The following is an 18479-nucleotide window of genomic DNA, read 5'->3' as shown; positions in this document are numbered from 1 at the left end:
GGGCTTACCGTTGAGCTTTGAGCATTGGGACGGGGGAAAGGCGCATCAAGAGAGCGGCCAATGCCCCCGTGCGCGATTGTCTGCGGAGTGCAAAACGGTGGCGCGTCCCTGCGGCTTGTCACCAGTAAGGGAGCCGGGCAGGAGAAGGCGTGAGCGGCCCGGGGCGGGACCGGCCCTGGAGGGTCACCCCCCGGAGGATCAGCGCCCAAGAGGCGGGGCTTGGCAGGTATCCGGAGCCGGGCAGGGGATAAGAGGCAGACGCACCTCCGCGGGGCAGCCAGTGCTGCAGAAAGACAGACAGACAGACAGACCGACCGACCCGGCGTCATGGCGGAGATGTACAGCAAGGCAGAGACCTTGGAGCTGCGGAGGAAGCACATCGGGTGAGGAGGGGGCCAGCAGCGCTCGGGGGGAGCGGATGGAGGAGCGCAAGGCGGAGGGCAGGGATGTTGCCTTGTCCCCCAGGGGCATTTCCAGCTGTAGGAAAGGGCTCCCACGCCCCGGGTACCGTACCCCGAGAGTCATCCCGGCATCCGGAGAGGGGCTGTGGCTCAGTGGTGGAGCCTCTGCTTGGCATGCGGAAGGTCCCAGGTTCAACCCCCGGCGGGTCCAGTTAAAGAGGCCAGGCAGGTAGGTGATGGGAAAGACCCCTGCCTGAGACCCTGGAGAGCCGCTGCCGGTCTGGGTAGGCAATACTGACTGGGATGGTCGGATTCAGTAGAAGGCGGCTTCATGCGTCCGTGTGTTCCCCCCCAATTCCGAAAGTTGTGGCCGGGAGGGGATGCATGGGCTGCAGAAGCCAACTGACTGCGGGCAACCTGATGCCGGGGACGAAATCCACGCGTGGCGGGACGGCCCACCAGCCAAAAGAGGGGCAGGCAGCTGAGCCACACGCTCACACGCTGTTCTGTGCTTTTTAACCTAAATCTCCTTACAGGATGGGTTTAAAACCACCACCACCTGCTGAGCTGTCATTTTCTGAGCAGCCCCATGTTTGTAACACTGGAGTGTTCTGTGGTTGGTAGTTAAGGTGGCTTATTTGCAAATGCACGTTCAACCAAAACCAGGCACATTTAAATCTCTCCCACCTTAACTACCAACCATTGAAAAAGATGGGCAGTATAAATTTACCAGGACTTACTGCCGAGAAAGTATGCATAGGATTGCAGAAGTGCTGAAGTTCATTTGCTTTTGCTTTTTTTTACTTAAACATGCAGTGTTTTAGTATTTTAATGCTTTTTAAAGTTTCCCAAAAAATAAGCAGAGTTTTAGCCTTCGAAGCTTTGATAGACTGAAAAGGGTGTGACTCTGTTGACAATTGCACTATATACTGTATGTGTGTGTGTGTGTGTGGGTATGTATATGTATATATATAAATAAGCTTGCAATGAAAAAAAACCCAACCCTTTCGAAGCTTGCAATGAAAAAAACCCCAACCCCCCTCATGCAATCAAATGAAGCTTTTCCTGTTCTCTGGGGCTTCTGTGATGCCATAGGGTAAAGCCCAGCTTTTGAATCCGAAGGACCCTTTGACAGCCCTCAAACCTCTTCCTGCCTTTCCATGTAGGACTCCTCTGCCCTGATCTAACCCTTGTATAAATGGATCTGTGTTTGACCTTCTGAAGGAAATGTTGACAAGTGTAGCTGGTTATCCAGAGGTGCATATGCTGAGCATGGCTTTTAGGCTGCCAGCGTTGAGAGTCCTGTGCGACTGTTGGCATGTGAGATTGTGTAACAGTCAGGACACTGTATTCACAAGCCTTGCATAACCAAGGGAACGTTGGCTTGTTATATAAAGCAAGCCCGCAGAGGAAAAGAGTTCTGTACCAACTCTGAAACTTGTCATTCTGGTCTGGGCCATTTCAATCCGGCTGCAAATGTTATTTTGGTTTCCCCTGGCACATAGATTGCAAACAATGTCTTGCTTAATACTCCTCAGCCTTTCTGACTGGATGCTTTTTTAATAGTGAGGGAATGAAATTCTGCACATGCCCAGGAGAGCTGTATTGTTTATTCCACTTATGCTGAAAAACAGTGCTCTAGGGTTGAGTGTTCACTCAGATTAAGGTTTTGTCCTTAGTGTGAGGAAAGAGATACCCAGCTTTCTCTGAGACAGTCCCTAAATTTCAAATGGCAGAGCTGCAGCAAATCCTGTGGCAATGAAAGCGACCAGCATCTGAAATGAAATCAGGCCAGTTAACACCTGCTTGCATCAGTCTATGGCTTGGACCTGCAGAAGGTCTCAGGTGATGGAAAGGATTTCCAGCAGTGGAGCAAGACTTCATCACCCCCACCCCACTTCAGCCCTAAACATCCTGTGAAATGCTGCTCTTGGAAGACATGAGGGAGGAGTAGGGTTGCCAACCTCCAGGTACTAGCTGGAGATCTCCTGCTATTACAACTGATCTCCAAGTGATAGAGATCGGTTCCCCTGGAGAAAATGGCCACTTTGGTGATTGGACTCTATGGCATTGCAGTCCCTCCCCTCCCCAAACCCCGCCCTCCTCAGGCTCTGCCCCAAAAATCTCCAGGTATTTTCCAACCTGGATCTGGCAACCCTAGGAAGGAGCCAGAGGCTTGCAGTGGGAGGGGGAATGGGTGAAAATTGAACTTCCCTTCCACCAGTGGAAATTTTCTGCTGAGTCCAACCGTAAGCTGAGTCCAACCCTAAGCTATACCCTTGTAAGCCTGCCAACACCAGTGGACTTACACGGAGGTAACTCTATCTAGGGTTGCAAGGGTGATAACCTGACAGATGTAAATTGCTTCTGCTGCAAAGTAATGTTTGCAGTAAGGTCAAGTGATAGAGAAGCTATCTCTGTGAAGCCCTGCCGGTTTCATAGATACAAGAAATAAATAAAATAAACCCTCAGCTGGTAGAGTTATCAAGCCACAAATAGGCTTGCAAAAAAACGGTCCCAAGCTGCAGTGCTAAGGAAAATGTCATGGGAAGAAGCTCCATGTACAACAACAGGGCTTTACTTCCAAGGAAACATACCGTGGGGGAGACCCAGACTAGTAACCCCCTAACATGGGTTTTCCATGCTTGGACAACCTCTGCTAAACAGTAGAGAGTTAGCTGCTTTTCAGGTGCTCTACCAAATTGGTGTGTGGAGGGGAACTGTTTAGTCAATTGGAACTGAACTCATATAGTTCTGTGCATTTCAGGCCATCGTGCAAAGTTTTCTTTGCAAAGGACCCCATTAAGATTGTGCGTGCTCGTGGGCAGTACATGTTCGATGAAAATGGAGAGAAATACTTGGACTGCATTAACAATGTAGCACATGGTAAGAACTGTACTTTAATATATGTTTTTTTAAAGCACCTGTTTAGCTCCAAGTCTGTTTGGGTGGGCTTGGGGGCTGGCTGGCTGGCTGGTGTGTTTTCAGAATCTCTTTGTTGGATCCCACGACGAATGCCTTTTCCTGTCCTTTTTAGTGGGGCACAGCCATCCACAGGTGATCAAGGCGGCAGTGAAGCAGATGGAACTGCTCAACACCAATTCTCGATTCCTGCATGACAATCTGGTCGCGTATGCCAAGCGTCTCACAGCAACTTTGCCAGAAGCCCTCTCTGTTTGCTACTTTGTGAACTCTGGGTATGCCTAGGGGATTCTTCATTACCATTATCAATCCCAGAATAGCTTTTACAAGGAGGAAGAAAGGGGAGACTTAACAGCAGACATTCTAAGGATGTTTTCAAAGGAGTTGTTTCTTGCATGTGCCGCAAATACTGACGGTTGCATGTGAACCGGCACAGCCAGCATGGCATTTGTCACTCTTGGCATTGAGATCGTAACTCCTCTACAGCTGCAAATTTTATCAAAGCACCTTCTGCTGTGTATTTTTAGCATATGATAGTTCTGGTCCACAAGACAGAAATGGTATGCAGGAGTATCTGCTTGTACTGGGTAGAGAAAATTTTGTTGCATGAGAACCAACATGTTGCATCTGCACACATAATTCCAAAGGCTACACATCTATACATATCTCAGTAAGGAAGCCACAACAGTCCTGTTCAGGCATTCAAAGCACTTGCTCACTATACACATGCAGGGAAACATAATTTCAACCTCTGGTCAGCCCCCAGATATCATGCATACACTGAACATAGGTTTTTGAGCATTTCCAGTTGTGAACGCAAATCTTATTCCTGCACACTGGTACATTTGCAGGACAGTGCATAACTGGGTCATTTCCTTTCAAGGCATAGAGAGGGAAGCCGTACATGCATGGAACATTAGATCACATACATGCTTCCATGTTTTCTTTAGCAGACATCGTGTAGAAAGGTAAACAAATCCAAGCTCTTCACTCTTTATTTTATGTCCAACTGTAGATACTGTACAGTTCTTTCTGTTTTAACTGGCATATTAGCCACAATTAAAATTTATTTACTGTACAGTTCGGTACATGTTCCAATGTGCATAATACACAGAGGCCATGCTGTGATGCCTATACTTCACACGTGTGGAATGTGTGTGTGAAGCAGCTCCTTGTTTGGTATACCAATAGAGAATTCTGCTGTCCTTCAACATTTACAATCGGAATCAAATAGAATTCTAACCTGTGTAACTCTGGTTTAAATTGTTTGTAGGAAAAGCCTTCCTCTTGCAATAATTTGCCCTCATACTCTTTTATAGGTCTGAAGCCAATGACCTGGCTTTGCGCCTCGCTCGGCAGTATAGCGGCCATCAAGATGTGATTACTCTTGACCAGTAAGTATGCCGGACTGAACATATGGATGAGATCAGCAGGTAGCAACACTGGAGAGATGGATAATGTGCAGCAATGATAGTTGTCATAGTCAGGCATTCTGAGCCTTGTTCATGGGAGCTCTGATGCCCATGGAGAGCTTCCCTTGTTGGAAAAGGTTCCCCGTGTACTTCAACAGAGACTATATCCCTTTGCATCTAACAGTGCCATCCTAAGCAGAGGGTCTAAGGGATGTGTGTACATGTATGTTTGCACATTGGGATCATTAGCTAGATATGCTAAAATACGTATGTTAATTTCATCAGTTGAACAGTTAACTTTTAAATTTAAATTGGGGAAGCATGTATTCTACGTGTGTGTGTGGAAAGAGACTGCATCTGAAAAGTTCACATGCAAGGTTTCAGCCCGACTGTCACGATTAATGCTTCACTTCAGATCAAATTTTGTTTTTCTCACCCGTGCAAAACTGGCCTGTTGTTGTTCAGCAGCAGAAGACTTCATGAAAGATTCACATCCTGGATTCACTTTGTGTTTATCTCCCATTTCAGTGCTTATCATGGCCATGTTACTTCCTTGATTGACATCAGTCCATATAAATTTAATCAACTGGGGAAAGAGGGCAAAAAGGAGTTTGTACATGTGGTGAGTATCTCCCCCCCCACACACACACCTTATTTATTATTTAATTGGCCATTCATTTACCAACCCACCCCTCAAAATAAATGCCTTTAGGAGCTTTTGCTGTTCCCATTCAACTGCAGTCAAGGTCCCCTGTTAGCTATGGCACAGATGCAAACAGAGGATGTTTCTACAACTCTCCTTGGCCAGCAGCATGTTCTGAATGACATGAGTCAATGTGTGTGTTAAGTGCTGTCAAGTCGCTTCCGACTCATAACGACCCTATGAATCAAAGTCCTCTAAAATGTCCTATCTTTGACAGCCTTGCTCAGATCTTGCAAACTGAGGGTCAATACTTGCTGCTAATTTTCATCCTAGCATAACCTTGCATGTTTGATCAGATGCATGGTGTGGATGTTCAGGTGGCAGATAGATGTGGCTTTGTGACGCATCCCTGGATATCCTTGGTAGTCTCCCATCCAACCACTAACCAGAGCTGACCCTGCTTAGCTTCTGCAATCTTATGAGATCAGGCTAGCTTGGATCATCCAGATCTGGATGGCTGCAACTGACACACACAATAGCAGAGATGCAGCTATGTCTGTTGTAGCAAAATAAAATAAAACCCACTGGCACCCTAAAGACTAACAATAGGCTTTGGTAGTCTATTACAGCTAAAATAAACAGGAGTCTTGTTACATCAAATTAAAATGTAATCAAGTACTGTGACCATACACAATAGGAGTAGCTGGTGATAACACAGTCTCTTGTGTCTGCCGCATTCCAAGAATTCCTCAGCCATTACATATGATAATTAGTTTAACAAAATTAGGAAGACTATGTTATCATCTATCACTGCTATTGTCAATAGTCACTTTACTGTTCTTGATCACATTTGAATTTTGCATAAATAATAGCTTGGATGCAACTAGTTGTTCCGCTGGTGAAAAAAGCAGGAGGGATCCCCCTTGAGCATCCAAAAAGGCTATGCTGACCATCCTGGGACCTGCATGAACAAAAGCAATGTGGGATAAGGAGAATTAGGTAGAAACGAGTGATAAAGTTGGCTGGGTCCCCCTCATTTAATTGCATAACGCTCCTCCAGGAGCTGCTATGCTATGCATGTAAAATAAATAAATAAAAAGATCTGTGACACAAATCTGGGTTGAAGTATTTGAACATATAGATGCTGTACAGCATCAATTTCAAGGTCAAGACACAATGCAAAACACAGTTGACTTAAGCCATGGTGAGTGTGATGGTCTAAATGCTAGTTATGGCTAGGTAGGGCCTGTCAAACCTTGGTTTGAAGCTGGTTTATTAGCCATAGTTAGTCCTTATTATGGTGTTACAGTGATGTATGAATGCAGGTGTCTGGCTTAGTCCCAGCTTGTTCCCTCGCACGCTGGCCAGAATGAGGCTGATGATACCAGCATTTGTTGAGTGCTTGTTCATCAGCTGGTTCAACAAACCACAATTAAAACAAACTATGATTATGTCAGATCTAAGCCAACATGTACAACATATTGTGCCTGTGTGTATAATGATAGGAACCTCAATATGTTATTATGGCTCTTGTGCTTTATCATTTCATCTCGTCTATGTGACTTCTTTGAAGAAAGCCACATACAGATTTGTGGGAGGGTCTCCAAACCTATTGTGTAATATGAGCAACCAGGGTTAAAATTTTAAGATTTCCCCTTTCCTATGATACATAAATTGGCTATTAACTTGCTGTGGCAAGATTTGTGTAGAAAGTATGTTTTATATTGTAGAACCACATTACATGGTTTATAAAGAACTTTGAAGGAGGATAGCCTAGGATTTCAAAGATCTGAAATTGACTCTTGTTAATGGGGAGGGACCTTGGCTTAGTGGTAGAGCATCTGCTTGGCATGCAGAAAGCCCCAGGGCTCTCCAGTTAAAAGGATCAAATAGCCAACCTCTGCCTGAGAGCCTGGAGTAACATCGCTAGTCTGTAGTGACGTTGAGGGACAAATGGTCTGATTCAGTATGAGGCAGCTTCATATGTTCCTGTATACTTTTTAGGCTCCTTCTCCAGATATCTACAGAGGAAAGTACAGGGAGGAGCATCAAGATCCAGGAAGTGCTTATGCTGATGATGTGGAAAAGATTATTGAACAGGTTCAGAAGAATGGCCACAAGGTATGTATTGCAAACAGTGGAGAAACCTGAAAGTCTGTCCAGTTTTTATCCTGAAAAAAATGCCTCTGACTAGAAGGGGAACTCAACTGCTTTACATAATTGAAATTTCCTTCATTTTTATCGGATTCTTGGATTTTAAGGCACTTTCTTCCCCACCTGCTTAATTCACATTCATAATTCCCATAAGCTCTAGTGCAAAGAGTACATGTGAAGAAAACAAATAAACAAATCTAAAGCTTGATTTCCTAATTGATGTCAGAAGCCTATCAGAAACCTATTGACATCCATGGAAGATGCATACAGCAAAAAATGCAGACACAAGCTGTAACTACTTCAAGGTCTCCAAATTGTAACAAATATTGGAGGAAGGATATATTGAAAACTTGACGACATCTTCATTTCTTGTGGTGTTTTCCCATTGCAAAGCAAAGTTACATAAAGCCTGTGGGGTCTGGTGGATATATTGAACCCAGGAGGTGTGAGTTTCAGTGACCGATCCTAAACAGGTCGACTCAGAAGCAAGACTCCTTTTATTCAGTGGGGCTCACTCCCAGGGACATGTTCTTAAGATGGCAGCCTAAATCATGTCTGTTGCCTGGATGTGGAAGGAGGCCTTGTGTAAGTTCATATCATTCAACCTCAATTCCCTGTCTGTCAGATGGGGATACTTATGATGAATCACTCTGAATGGATGCGAAGTTAAAGACCTTAATATATAATTTATATAAAGAATAGGTATTATTAATTGGATTTGATGAGAGGGTTTACTTTCTGCAGGAAAAAAATCGGTACTCCAGGGGACTTCCATACACATAAGCAAAAGATGTACTAACGTTATTAAAATAAATTTAAGATTAAAAGCATAGCTGGTAATGTAAGTAAAAACAGGGATGATAACTTTGTGTGTGTATACAGCTCTCATGGATGCTCATATCTTCAGATGTTACACCATTTTTTAATTGTTTCCACCCCTTACCTTAAAGTCCAAGGAGTCCACCACCTGTCTTTACTTCCATACTGAGATATTAAAAAGAAACTAACGGTCAGTTTCTATTTTTCCCTCTTTCTTCTGTTCCTCCCCCTCTTGCTTACCTTCCTTCATAGGTTTTGGTGCCGTAGACCTGTGGCAGGACAAGTTGCTAACGTTTCACAGACTTTTGGGAACCTCCTACTGTTTGGCTGTAGTGTGCCCACCTCGAATGTAGTGTTCGCTTCTTTACACACTCGACCCTCTTTCCAGGAAGACCGCACTGCTCAGCTCATGTGGACTCTACTGATGCTCAGGGAGGGTTGCGCAGGCAGAGTGGGAGGCGGCCCGTTAAGTAACAGTTTGGGGCTGACCCTCCAGGCAGACTTGGGGGAGGACAAAGGCATAATGCTGAGAGGAAAATGTAAGCTTCGTGTTCCGGTGGTATCGATTCCTGATTCGAAATAATATGTTTTTTGGTTTCATTCCTAGCGTCTGGGATCCCTTCAGCTGTGGGCTTTTTCTTTTGACAAGTGCCTTGTCTTATACTTTGTGTAGTTGTTTTCTCACGCAGGGGTGCCCAAAGTATGACTCAGGATATCATAAAAATCCTAGCTTTGCCTTTCTTTACTCTTTTAACCCCCCCCTCAAAAGAGTGCAAAAACGAGTCACCGCAGAATGTCGTGTAGGGTGAAACCAATAAGGGCTGTGAAATGTTTTGCCAATATATGAACGATAGAAATCCACAGAAGCAATTAACCTTCTCATCTGTTGGGTGAACTGGAAGCCAATCTTATTTCTATTCTGCACAGGCATACTGACGAAAGTAGAGATCTGTGTGAATTTGAACTTGGATGGTAATCCATACGATCAGGTCAATAGGGGTTTTTACACTGATACTAGTGTTAAATTGGGCACTTGCCCCGACGTTGAAAAAATTGGGCACCCCTGACAGATGTTTTTTGTGTGCCATACCTTTTGGAAGATACATAACAGCCGCCCACCCCAACTGTTCTTTTATCACCTGTTTTTAGAGGATTCATGCCTGTAAGTGTTGCCTCGTTTGCACAAGAGTAGGTGGAGGACTGCTGTTCTGATATCATATTCTCTTACTTAGATTGCTGCCTTTATTGCTGAGTCCATGCAGAGTTGCGGAGGCCAAGTAATTCCACCTGCAGGCTACTTCCAGAAAGTGGCAGAGTATGTACAGCACTTGGAATAGGCTAATAATAGTGGTTTACATAATTAAGTTTCAGAGTCAGTTGCTGAGGTACAAGGAAAGTCTAAAGCTACAGGTTTATTATGCTGATTTGGAAAAAGATGTTTTTGCTTTCAACTATTTTGACTGAAATATTAAGCAGCTGTAAGTTTAAGTGTACTCATTTATTAAATATAGATCAGCTAATAATAACCTGAGTTTGATCCCGACGGAAGTCGGTTTCAGGTAGCTGGCTCAAAGTTGACTCAGCCTTCCATCCTTCTGAGGTCGGTAAAATGAGTAGTACCCAGCTTGCTGGGGGTAAAGGGAAGATGACTGGGGAAGGCACTGGCAAACCACCCAGTAAACAGAGTCTGCCTAGTAAACATCGTGACGTGACGTCACCCCGTGGGTCAGTAATGACCTGGTGCTTGCACAGGGGACTACCTTTACCTTTAATAACAAAAGAGTAGCCTTTCTGAGAGTGGACTTTTGGCATGCAATTCAGTCAAGTACCACTCAGGCATACATGGTGAGCACATGGTGAGCTCTCCTTCCCTGGAGGTTTTTAAGCAGAGGCTAGGTGGCCATCTGTCAGCAATGCTGATTCTATGACCATAGGCAGATCATGAGAGGGAGGGCATCTTGGCCATCTTCTAGGCTTGGAGTAAGGGTCACGGGGTGTGTGTGAGGAAGTAGTTGTGAATTTCCTTCATTGTGCAGGGGGTTGGACTAGATGACCCTGGTGGTCCCTTCCAAATCTATGATTCTATGTGAAAGTGGGTCATCTCAAGAACAGATGGGGGAAATGGGTCACCTGCAAATATGCAATGGACACCAGGGTTTCTTATTGCACAGTGACGTGGAGCTGATTATACCTTTATAAAGCACAGTGTCCTAGTGCTGTTAGATTCGAGTCCAGTACCACCTTAGAGACCAGCAAGATTTTCGGGGTACGAGCTTTCAAGAGGCAAAGCTCCCTTAGTTATACCTGAGGTAGGGAGCTTTGACTTTTGAAAGCTCGTACCCTGAAATGCTTATTGGTCTGTAAGGTGCTACTGGACTCGAATCTAGCTGTTCTACTGCAGACCAACACCACTACCTTCTGAAACTGCCCTAGCATTATATCACTTCAGAATGCAAGTGGGTTAATCTTAGTTTGAAATGCTATCTTTCCCATAAATATAATTCTTGCATATGGAAAACTGGCATGTGTGAGACAAGGCCAGACTAACTTTCTGCATGCAGGGTGTGTTTTATATGGGAGAGCATTCAAACCTGGGATTCCCCACCTATATCTTGGAGCAGAATGTTCCTAAAGGGGGTAAATTGCATTATTTTTCTGGATAATTATTTGTAACATTTTTAGTCATATTTCCAACATTTTTGAGCATGAATACAGATCATAATAAAAATACAATTATGAACTTTCAAAATAGCATTAGAGTATCAAATGGCCTCCCCAATTTCTGAAAGCATAGTAGCTTTTTTGTTGGATTCCATTTGATGTATCAGCTCCACACAGATCTTTGTATGGACTGATACAACAAATTCAGATCAGCTAAATATATCTCTGGGGCTATTAGGCTTCTCCTTCAATGTATTTTTCTTAGTTTCCATTTATAAAATATTATGGTCTGGAGGAAAGGTGGCAATGGTATAGCCCATCAAATGGAAGCTAGCAGCCCATTCCTGAGCTGACGGCATACAGAGATGGCAGGGAAGAGGCGCAGCTGCGCCTCCTCCTAAGTCGTTTCGCGTACTCCATTAAACAAAACAAAAAGCCGTTTTGCGGGTTTTTTCTGTTTAACCGGGGCCTTTTGCCCCATAGGGAACAGCGAGGCTGCGCCTGCTAAAAAGCAGGTGCAGCATTGCTGTTCCCAGCGCCGGCGTACCAGGCCAAACCGGGATAGGAAGCCACCTAACCAGTGGCTCCTCCCCCAAGCCTGCCCCCGGAACGCCCCCCTGCATCAGCGTGGCCACTCTACGCCGTGGCCTGCGCTACGGCAAAACCGCACCAGAGGAGGGGCGAGGTGCAGTCCCGTGGCACTCGGCTGCCGGCAGGACTGGCCTCACCACCAGCATAAGTATGTAAATCCGTGATTACATGCACTTACGCTGGCGGCGAGGTCATGCTGCCTCCTAAGAGGTTTCAGCCGGAAACCTCAGGAATGCGCGGTAAGTAGGGTTGGTACTTGGAAGGGAGACCACCAAGGAAGACTCTGCAGAGGAAGGCAATGGAAAACCTCTGCTTCTCACTTGCCTTGAAAGCCCCTTGCTGAGGTTGCCATAAGTTGACTGTGACTTGATGGCCCTTTATACACTGGGTCTGTTCAAAGTCTTCATGTATTGTCTATTTGATTTTTGATTTTGTGGTCAAATGAGAAATAACAAAGTCTTAGAACACAATGAAGGATCTGGATTGTTCCTTGTTCATTTTCAGAAATGTCCACAAAGCAGGTGGTGTATTCATAGCTGATGAAGTCCAGGTTGGTTTCGGTCGAGTTGGGAAACATTTCTGGGGATTCCAGCTACAAGGTGAAGATTTTGTGCCTGACATCGTCACCATGGGAAAGCCAATTGGCAATGGCCATCCAATGTCTTGTGTAGTTACAACAAGACAGATTGCTGAAGCCTTTGGTGCCTCTGGATTGGAATACTTCAACACTGTGAGTGCCTCTTCTAATATCACTATAATACTCCCTGAAATGGTGGTCATGTTTAGATTAAGAGCTAGTTCATGCAGGCATATATCTCATTGGCTAGCATGCATGCATGAACCATCAGAGATCACCACAGAAAGACATTTCATATGACCTAATATCTACTCAAAAATGTAATGCTTTTCACTAGAGCAAACCCACATATCCAGCAGGAAGTAGCCATGTATCGAGAGCTTAACAATACCATCCTAAGTAGAGTTGTACCCTTCTAAACCCATTGAAGTCAATGGCTTATTAGGGTGTAATTCTGCTTAGGAGGGCACTTGAAATGATGTACATTCATGGCGCTTTTTGTAGAATAGATACTGAAGATGTTCCTCTTTAGATACACAAATGTTTTACTCCCAACTGAGGATCTGATATAAAATTTACAGCTTAAGTAAATAGTATTCCCTTCTCCTAAGTCTTCCTTCACTACAGGGACTCATGGGATCCAATCTGTTGTATCTGTCTAGTGTGCTTTAAGACAGCGTGCATAGATAGAAGTTGTATCGGTCCTATCCACAATGTCCAATCTGTGCAGGAGAGGGGGAAAATACAATGGAAAATTTGTCTTTTCAAACTCAACAACAGAGTAAATGGAAACTGTGTAGCAGCCTGGTTATAGTAGTTTCCCTAATACAGTATTGGTGGGAGGGAAGTAAAATGTATAGAGAAAAACATACTCATTGGCTTGGATGCAGCAGTGTCCAAGGGGAAACCTAAATTGATTTAGTATAGTTCTGCTTGCACAAGATCTTCTGCAACCCCTAGTACTTTCCTCCCTGTAGACTGTAGTGCCCAGACACCGGTTTGCACAAGATCTTGCACAAACAGAAGCACACTAAGCAGGAATACCATAAGTTTGTCTTAGCACAAGCAGCAACCATGGTCTTTCCCTTGCATTTCCTCTAACACAAGTGGCAATTTTGTGCCAGGCAAAACCTATTATTTATTTATTTCCTGACAAATAATAAATATTAAGCCCTGTTGTGTTCGCCACTTGCATAAAATTCTGGAAGTGAAGCGATCATTGAAGGAACAGCTCTGTTTTCTTACACATTCTTTCTTGCAGTTTGGAGGTAATCCAGTGTCTTGTGCAATTGGTCTGGCTGTACTGGATGTAATAGAAAAAGAAGATCTCCAAGGAAATGCTACAAATGTTGGAAATTACCTTACAGAGCTACTGAAGGAACAACAGGAAAAACACCCACTGGTGGGAGATGTCAGGTAGGTCCTGTAGAAGAATGATTTGGAACAGCCTGGAGGAAGAATGATCTGGGTGCATGTCAGAGCTTCTCAATATTTGTTTTCTAAAGTGGTGGTGGAGAGTGCTGTCAGGTTGCAGCCGACTTATAGTAACCCCAGAGGGTTTTCAAGGCAACAGAGGTTCAGAGGTGGTTTGCCATTGCCTGCCTCTGCATAGCAACCCTGAATCTCCTTGGTGATCTACATACAGATACTAACCAGGGCTGACCTTGCTTAGTTTCCAAGATCTGACGAGATCAGGCTAGCCTAAGCCATCCAGGTCAGGGCAGAACTCTACTGTATCTGCCATTTTTAAAATCCAGACTTTTTCAAGGAGTTTAAAGCAGCTTACGCTGCTCCTCCATTCTGTCCTCATAACAACCCTGTTAGGTTGAAAGAATGACTGACTCAGGGTCATCCAATGTACCTGGTAGTGGTTGGATTTCAACCTGGGGCTCCCTGGTGTTAGCCAGTGTGGTATTGTGGGTTACAGCATAGGACTGAGTCCACACAGCTATATTACCAACTCCTTCTGTAAGCAGACACAGTGGGCATGTAGAGGGTCTTTACAGTAATGAACTGATTTGAACAAGCATACATAATGTGCATTCTCTATTTTTTCAAATGTTCACAAGTCTTTACAAAGTCCCTTACTTTGACCTAGTATCGGCATCCCTAGTGAAGTCATTTAATGCACATACTTTCACTTCTTATGGAGTTGAGCTTTATTGTGTGGTAAAGTTAAGTCTATAGCTGCAGAAACTGCTCTTCTACACAACTTAGGCCTAGTTTTCTCACTCACTGGAAAAGACAATAATGGAAAAGTTGAAGGCAGTAGGAAAAGAGGAAGACCCAGCATGAGATGGATTGACTCAACAAAGGAAGCCTGAGCAAGACTGTTAATGATAGGACATTTTAGAAGTCAATAATTCAAAGGGTTGCCATAAGTTAGAAGCAACTTGACAGCACATAACAAACAGTTTTCTCAAAGTATGTGATCCCATATGGAGGCTGTATCCCTTTTAACCGTAGGTGGGGCACACCTGCAGCTGCCAGGATGATAGTGTTTTCATCCACTTTTAGAAAACGGGCATGTCAAGGAAGAAACTAGGCTAGAACCCTTTCCCTTAACATATACCTTTCGATATGCAGAATTTTCTTTCTTTCTTTTGTATAAAGGAGGATTGTAATGTCCTAGACTCAGCGATAATTAGGCTAGCATTGAGAGTCTGCCAGTGCTTAAAAAATACACTAGGTGAGAAATGTAGCATTTGCTTGCATTTTACTCTTAGAACTGTGCGCCATCTGTACAGCAGAGATGTTTGACGGTTGTTGATCTCATTGTATTCCCCCCCACACCATCTATTTCTTTGTATTCTAGAGGAGTTGGCTTGTTTGTCGGAGTGGATCTAGTGAAGGATCGGCAAAAGAGAACACCAGCCACTGCTGAGGCTCAGCATATCATCTACAAGTAAATATTTCGTGCCCCTGATGTTAGACATCTTTTTTTTTTGTTGGTTAGACTTTACCAACTTTTCCTGCAATGTGCAGGGGGTTGGACTAGATGACCCTGGTGGTTCCTTCCAACTCTATGATTCTATGAACTACCACAGTGGAACTCTCTAAACTGAATTCATAGCCAAGCAGGGGCCAGTCATTTAAGATGTCCCCATGACTCTTCCATTTAATTACTTTTGCTAAGCAGTTGTTGACAAAGACTTTTTAATTCCAGTTTCAGACTATTTATATGTAGATGTCACATATAGCCATGGTTAAGGGAAAATAAGAATGAACCCAGCTTGTGGTTGGCCTCATGAGTGTGCTTTACTCTTCCTTCCTCCACTTTTACACCAAGGATTGTGGTTAAAAGTTAACTTCAGTTAACTCCATGATGGATATATGCATACAGGTTAACTAGAATCAGCTTGCCCTCCTCTAACTGGGATTCTGTACCTGGATTAAGCTGTGGTTTAGGATCCCGGTTAGTGGTGAGTAATTCTAACTGTAGCTTACCCACATGCTTCCATCTGTATGTCAGAGGTAACTGTATTTAATGTTTAATCTCAATGCTCACCATGATGTAGAGTGGAGGGGTGTGAGGTAGGTGCGTGAGAAGGAGAATGGAGGGGCATGAGGTATGTGTGAGAGGGAGCGTGGTGTGTGTGTGTGTGTGTGAGGGAGAGTGGAGGGTGTGTGAGGTGTGTGTGTGAAGGAGAGTGGAGTGGGAGTGAGGTGGGTTATGAGAGGGAGAGTGGAAAGACATGAGGACGTGTTAGAGGGAGAGTGAAAGGGCATGAGCTGGGTGTGTGAGACCCTGGCATCAAGCCAGGATTTATATGCTCTTTCCTTAACCATGGTTACATGAGATGTCTCAGTGCAGCCTGCGCAGTCAGCCATTTTGGAATTTGCAAGAGTCCCACTGGCAGAAGGAAATCTCTTCTATATACTGCATGTGAGCATGCAGAACTTGGCTCAGTGTGGTTGGTCACAGAATGCTGAACTTTTTGTCTTGGGAAGCGTTGGCAGTTTTTATGGTTTTGTTATTGTTGATATGGATCATTTATTAGGTTATGATGCCAACAGGTAACCTATCAGATCAAGAAAATGTCGGCTGTTGACTTTAAAAAATTGTATCAATCCTTTAACATGCTATAACTCAAAACTGAGAACCTTTAATTAATCCATACCAAAGTGCATGAATTTACTCATAAAACACAGCATTATGCAGAAAGCTGTCATGTAACTCCTCATTTGCCCCTGCATCCTCGTGTTTGCATTCCAAAGTTGATTGACCTTTTTATCTGTTTCCCGCTAATCAGGCTGAAAGAACGGAAGATTCTTTTGAGTGCAGATGGGCCTTACAGAAACATCTTGAAATTTAAGCCACCCATGTGTTTCTCTAAAGAAGACGCAAAGTTTGTAGTCGATCACATCGATGAGCTCCTCACAGGTAAGCATACTTGCTAGACTGCAAGGGTTGGATCCTAAGACTGTCTTCCACTCTGGACCAACCTAGTTGATACTGGGTCTCCAAGTCTGCCAAGGGGTATTTTTTCATTTTAAAATAGCTGCAGGGCCTGATTCTGTCGAGGACTGCAGCATGGGGAGAGGAGGGGCTCCTGTCTCCGCCCTCTGCACTGTTTTACACACACACACACACAGAGAGAGAGAGAGAGAGAGAGAGAGCAAATCAGCAAGGAGGGTGGGCAGAGAACTGAGGAAGGAATGGGACAAGATTCAGAGACTGCAGCAAAGCTCAGTGTCTTAAGCCCATTTAAAAAGACAAGGACCTTCTACAGGTGAGGACAAGGCAACCGTGAATGCCAGGAGAGAAGACTGTGTAGCTAGTCCTATTATGGAAAGCCTGTGGTCTTTCCAGTAGCATCTAGCTGGGCACTGTTGAAGTGTATTACCATACTAGGTAGGCCTTGGACTGATCGAGAAAGGCAATTCTTATATTCTCATTACTTTCAGCTCCCTGAGGAGCTCTTCATGTTCATTACAGATATGTTTAAAGCAAAGAAAACTAGGTTTGAAAGGTAGTTCTAAAGGAATTAATCTACCATTGCAAGGACAATGCACAACTACTGAATACCATAACTAGTGAAAGAAAACCTGTTTGATTTTGTTTTCTTCTGTTATAGATCTAGAAGAAGCGACTGGAATCAGGACCAGAAACGGACTATCTACAAGCAAAAGAAAAGTAAGTTTGGGGTTTATGTCAGTGACAGGTTTGGGGAGAAAAAACTACACAGTGACTCTGCCAAAGTCAAGAAGATGAAACCTCCTGACCCTCTCCTTGTAGTTGATAAATTAATGAGTTGCTGCAAGGCCCCAATGCTTCCAATATCTGCTGATGACAGTATTTGCTTACTCAGTCGATTTCTCTGTTTGCTGTAGGTGCCTACTGAAGGAAGCTCCCAGGTGGACCGCTTCAGCGACAGCATCAGCCATATCAATGGAAATGCCTGCAGGCAAGAAAACGGGTTTTGTGCTGAAAGCCACGCAGTGCCTTGCAAAAGGATCAGGACATGAAGAGTGGAAGAGTTTTGTTTCGTTTTTGAATAGACAGGAATAGCAGTGTGTGGCTGGGGACGTTTCACGAATGAATGGAAGTCTGCAGTATTTCTTTTTATGTGTCTTACGCACCGCTGCTTGATTATTCAGGGCCTGACCGAACTTGATGTTCTGACAAACCTCTTGCACCCTGGTCCAGCTAGTGAGATCTGCATCCCTAAGCATGTTTCTGTAGGCCTCTCCCTTGCTGAATCAGAGAACGAGGACATAATCAAATGTTCATCCAAGCATACTCTGGAATGTGAGTTGCTGTGAAGTAGGGTTGCCAACTTCCAGGTACTAGCTGGAGATCTCCTGCTATTATAACTGATCTCCAGACGATAGAGATCAGATCACCTGGAGAAATGGTCACTTTGGCAACTGGACTGTATGGCACTGAAGTCCCTCCCTTCCCCAAACCCCACCCTCCTTAGGCTCCGCCCCAAAAACCTCCCGCCAGTGGCGAAGAGGGACCTGGCAACCCTACTGTGAAGCGAGCATTCCATTTAGCTGTACCGCATGATGTCCAATTGGAGGTACATTCAAATACTTATCAGTTCACATAGGTGGATCAGGGTACTGGGTTGTGATCCTACACTACAGAAAGGATGGCAAAATTAAGCCCAATAATACACGCAATAGCATATTTATATACCACTTTCGCTGTCAGACTTGACACACAATGTGTATGTGTGAGGTGAGAGAGAGAGAGAGAGAGAGACATAACTGTATTAACATATGATAGACAGTAGTCTATTTATATATTATATAAATTTCAGGGATGATGCTCTGAAGCTGTAGTATAAATA

At 44.2% G+C, this 18479-nt stretch overlaps 1 protein-coding gene across 1 annotated transcript; it reads left to right on the top strand.

The window, feature by feature from the left end:
* Positions 1–327: 327 nt before the first annotated feature.
* On the top strand, positions 328–17885 carry ETNPPL (ethanolamine-phosphate phospho-lyase). Its single transcript, XM_056855275.1, has 13 exons — positions 328–383; positions 3169–3287; positions 3439–3598; positions 4643–4717; positions 5264–5357; positions 7383–7499; positions 9584–9666; positions 12108–12333; positions 13442–13596; positions 14996–15085; positions 16434–16564; positions 17259–17317; positions 17515–17885. Exons 1-13 carry the CDS (start codon positions 328–330, stop codon positions 17647–17649), a joined length of 1500 nt encoding a protein of 499 aa, XP_056711253.1. The 3' UTR covers positions 17650–17885.
* The last annotated feature ends 594 nt before the right edge of the window (positions 17886–18479 follow it).

The sequence above is a fragment of the Euleptes europaea genome, chromosome 9 (genome assembly GCF_029931775.1).
Source record: "Euleptes europaea isolate rEulEur1 chromosome 9, rEulEur1.hap1, whole genome shotgun sequence".
In the NCBI taxonomy this organism is placed as follows: domain Eukaryota; kingdom Metazoa; phylum Chordata; class Lepidosauria; order Squamata; family Sphaerodactylidae; genus Euleptes; species Euleptes europaea.
The sequence above is the reverse complement of the archived record's forward strand: the minus strand, read 5'-3'. Positions and strand labels throughout refer to the sequence as shown.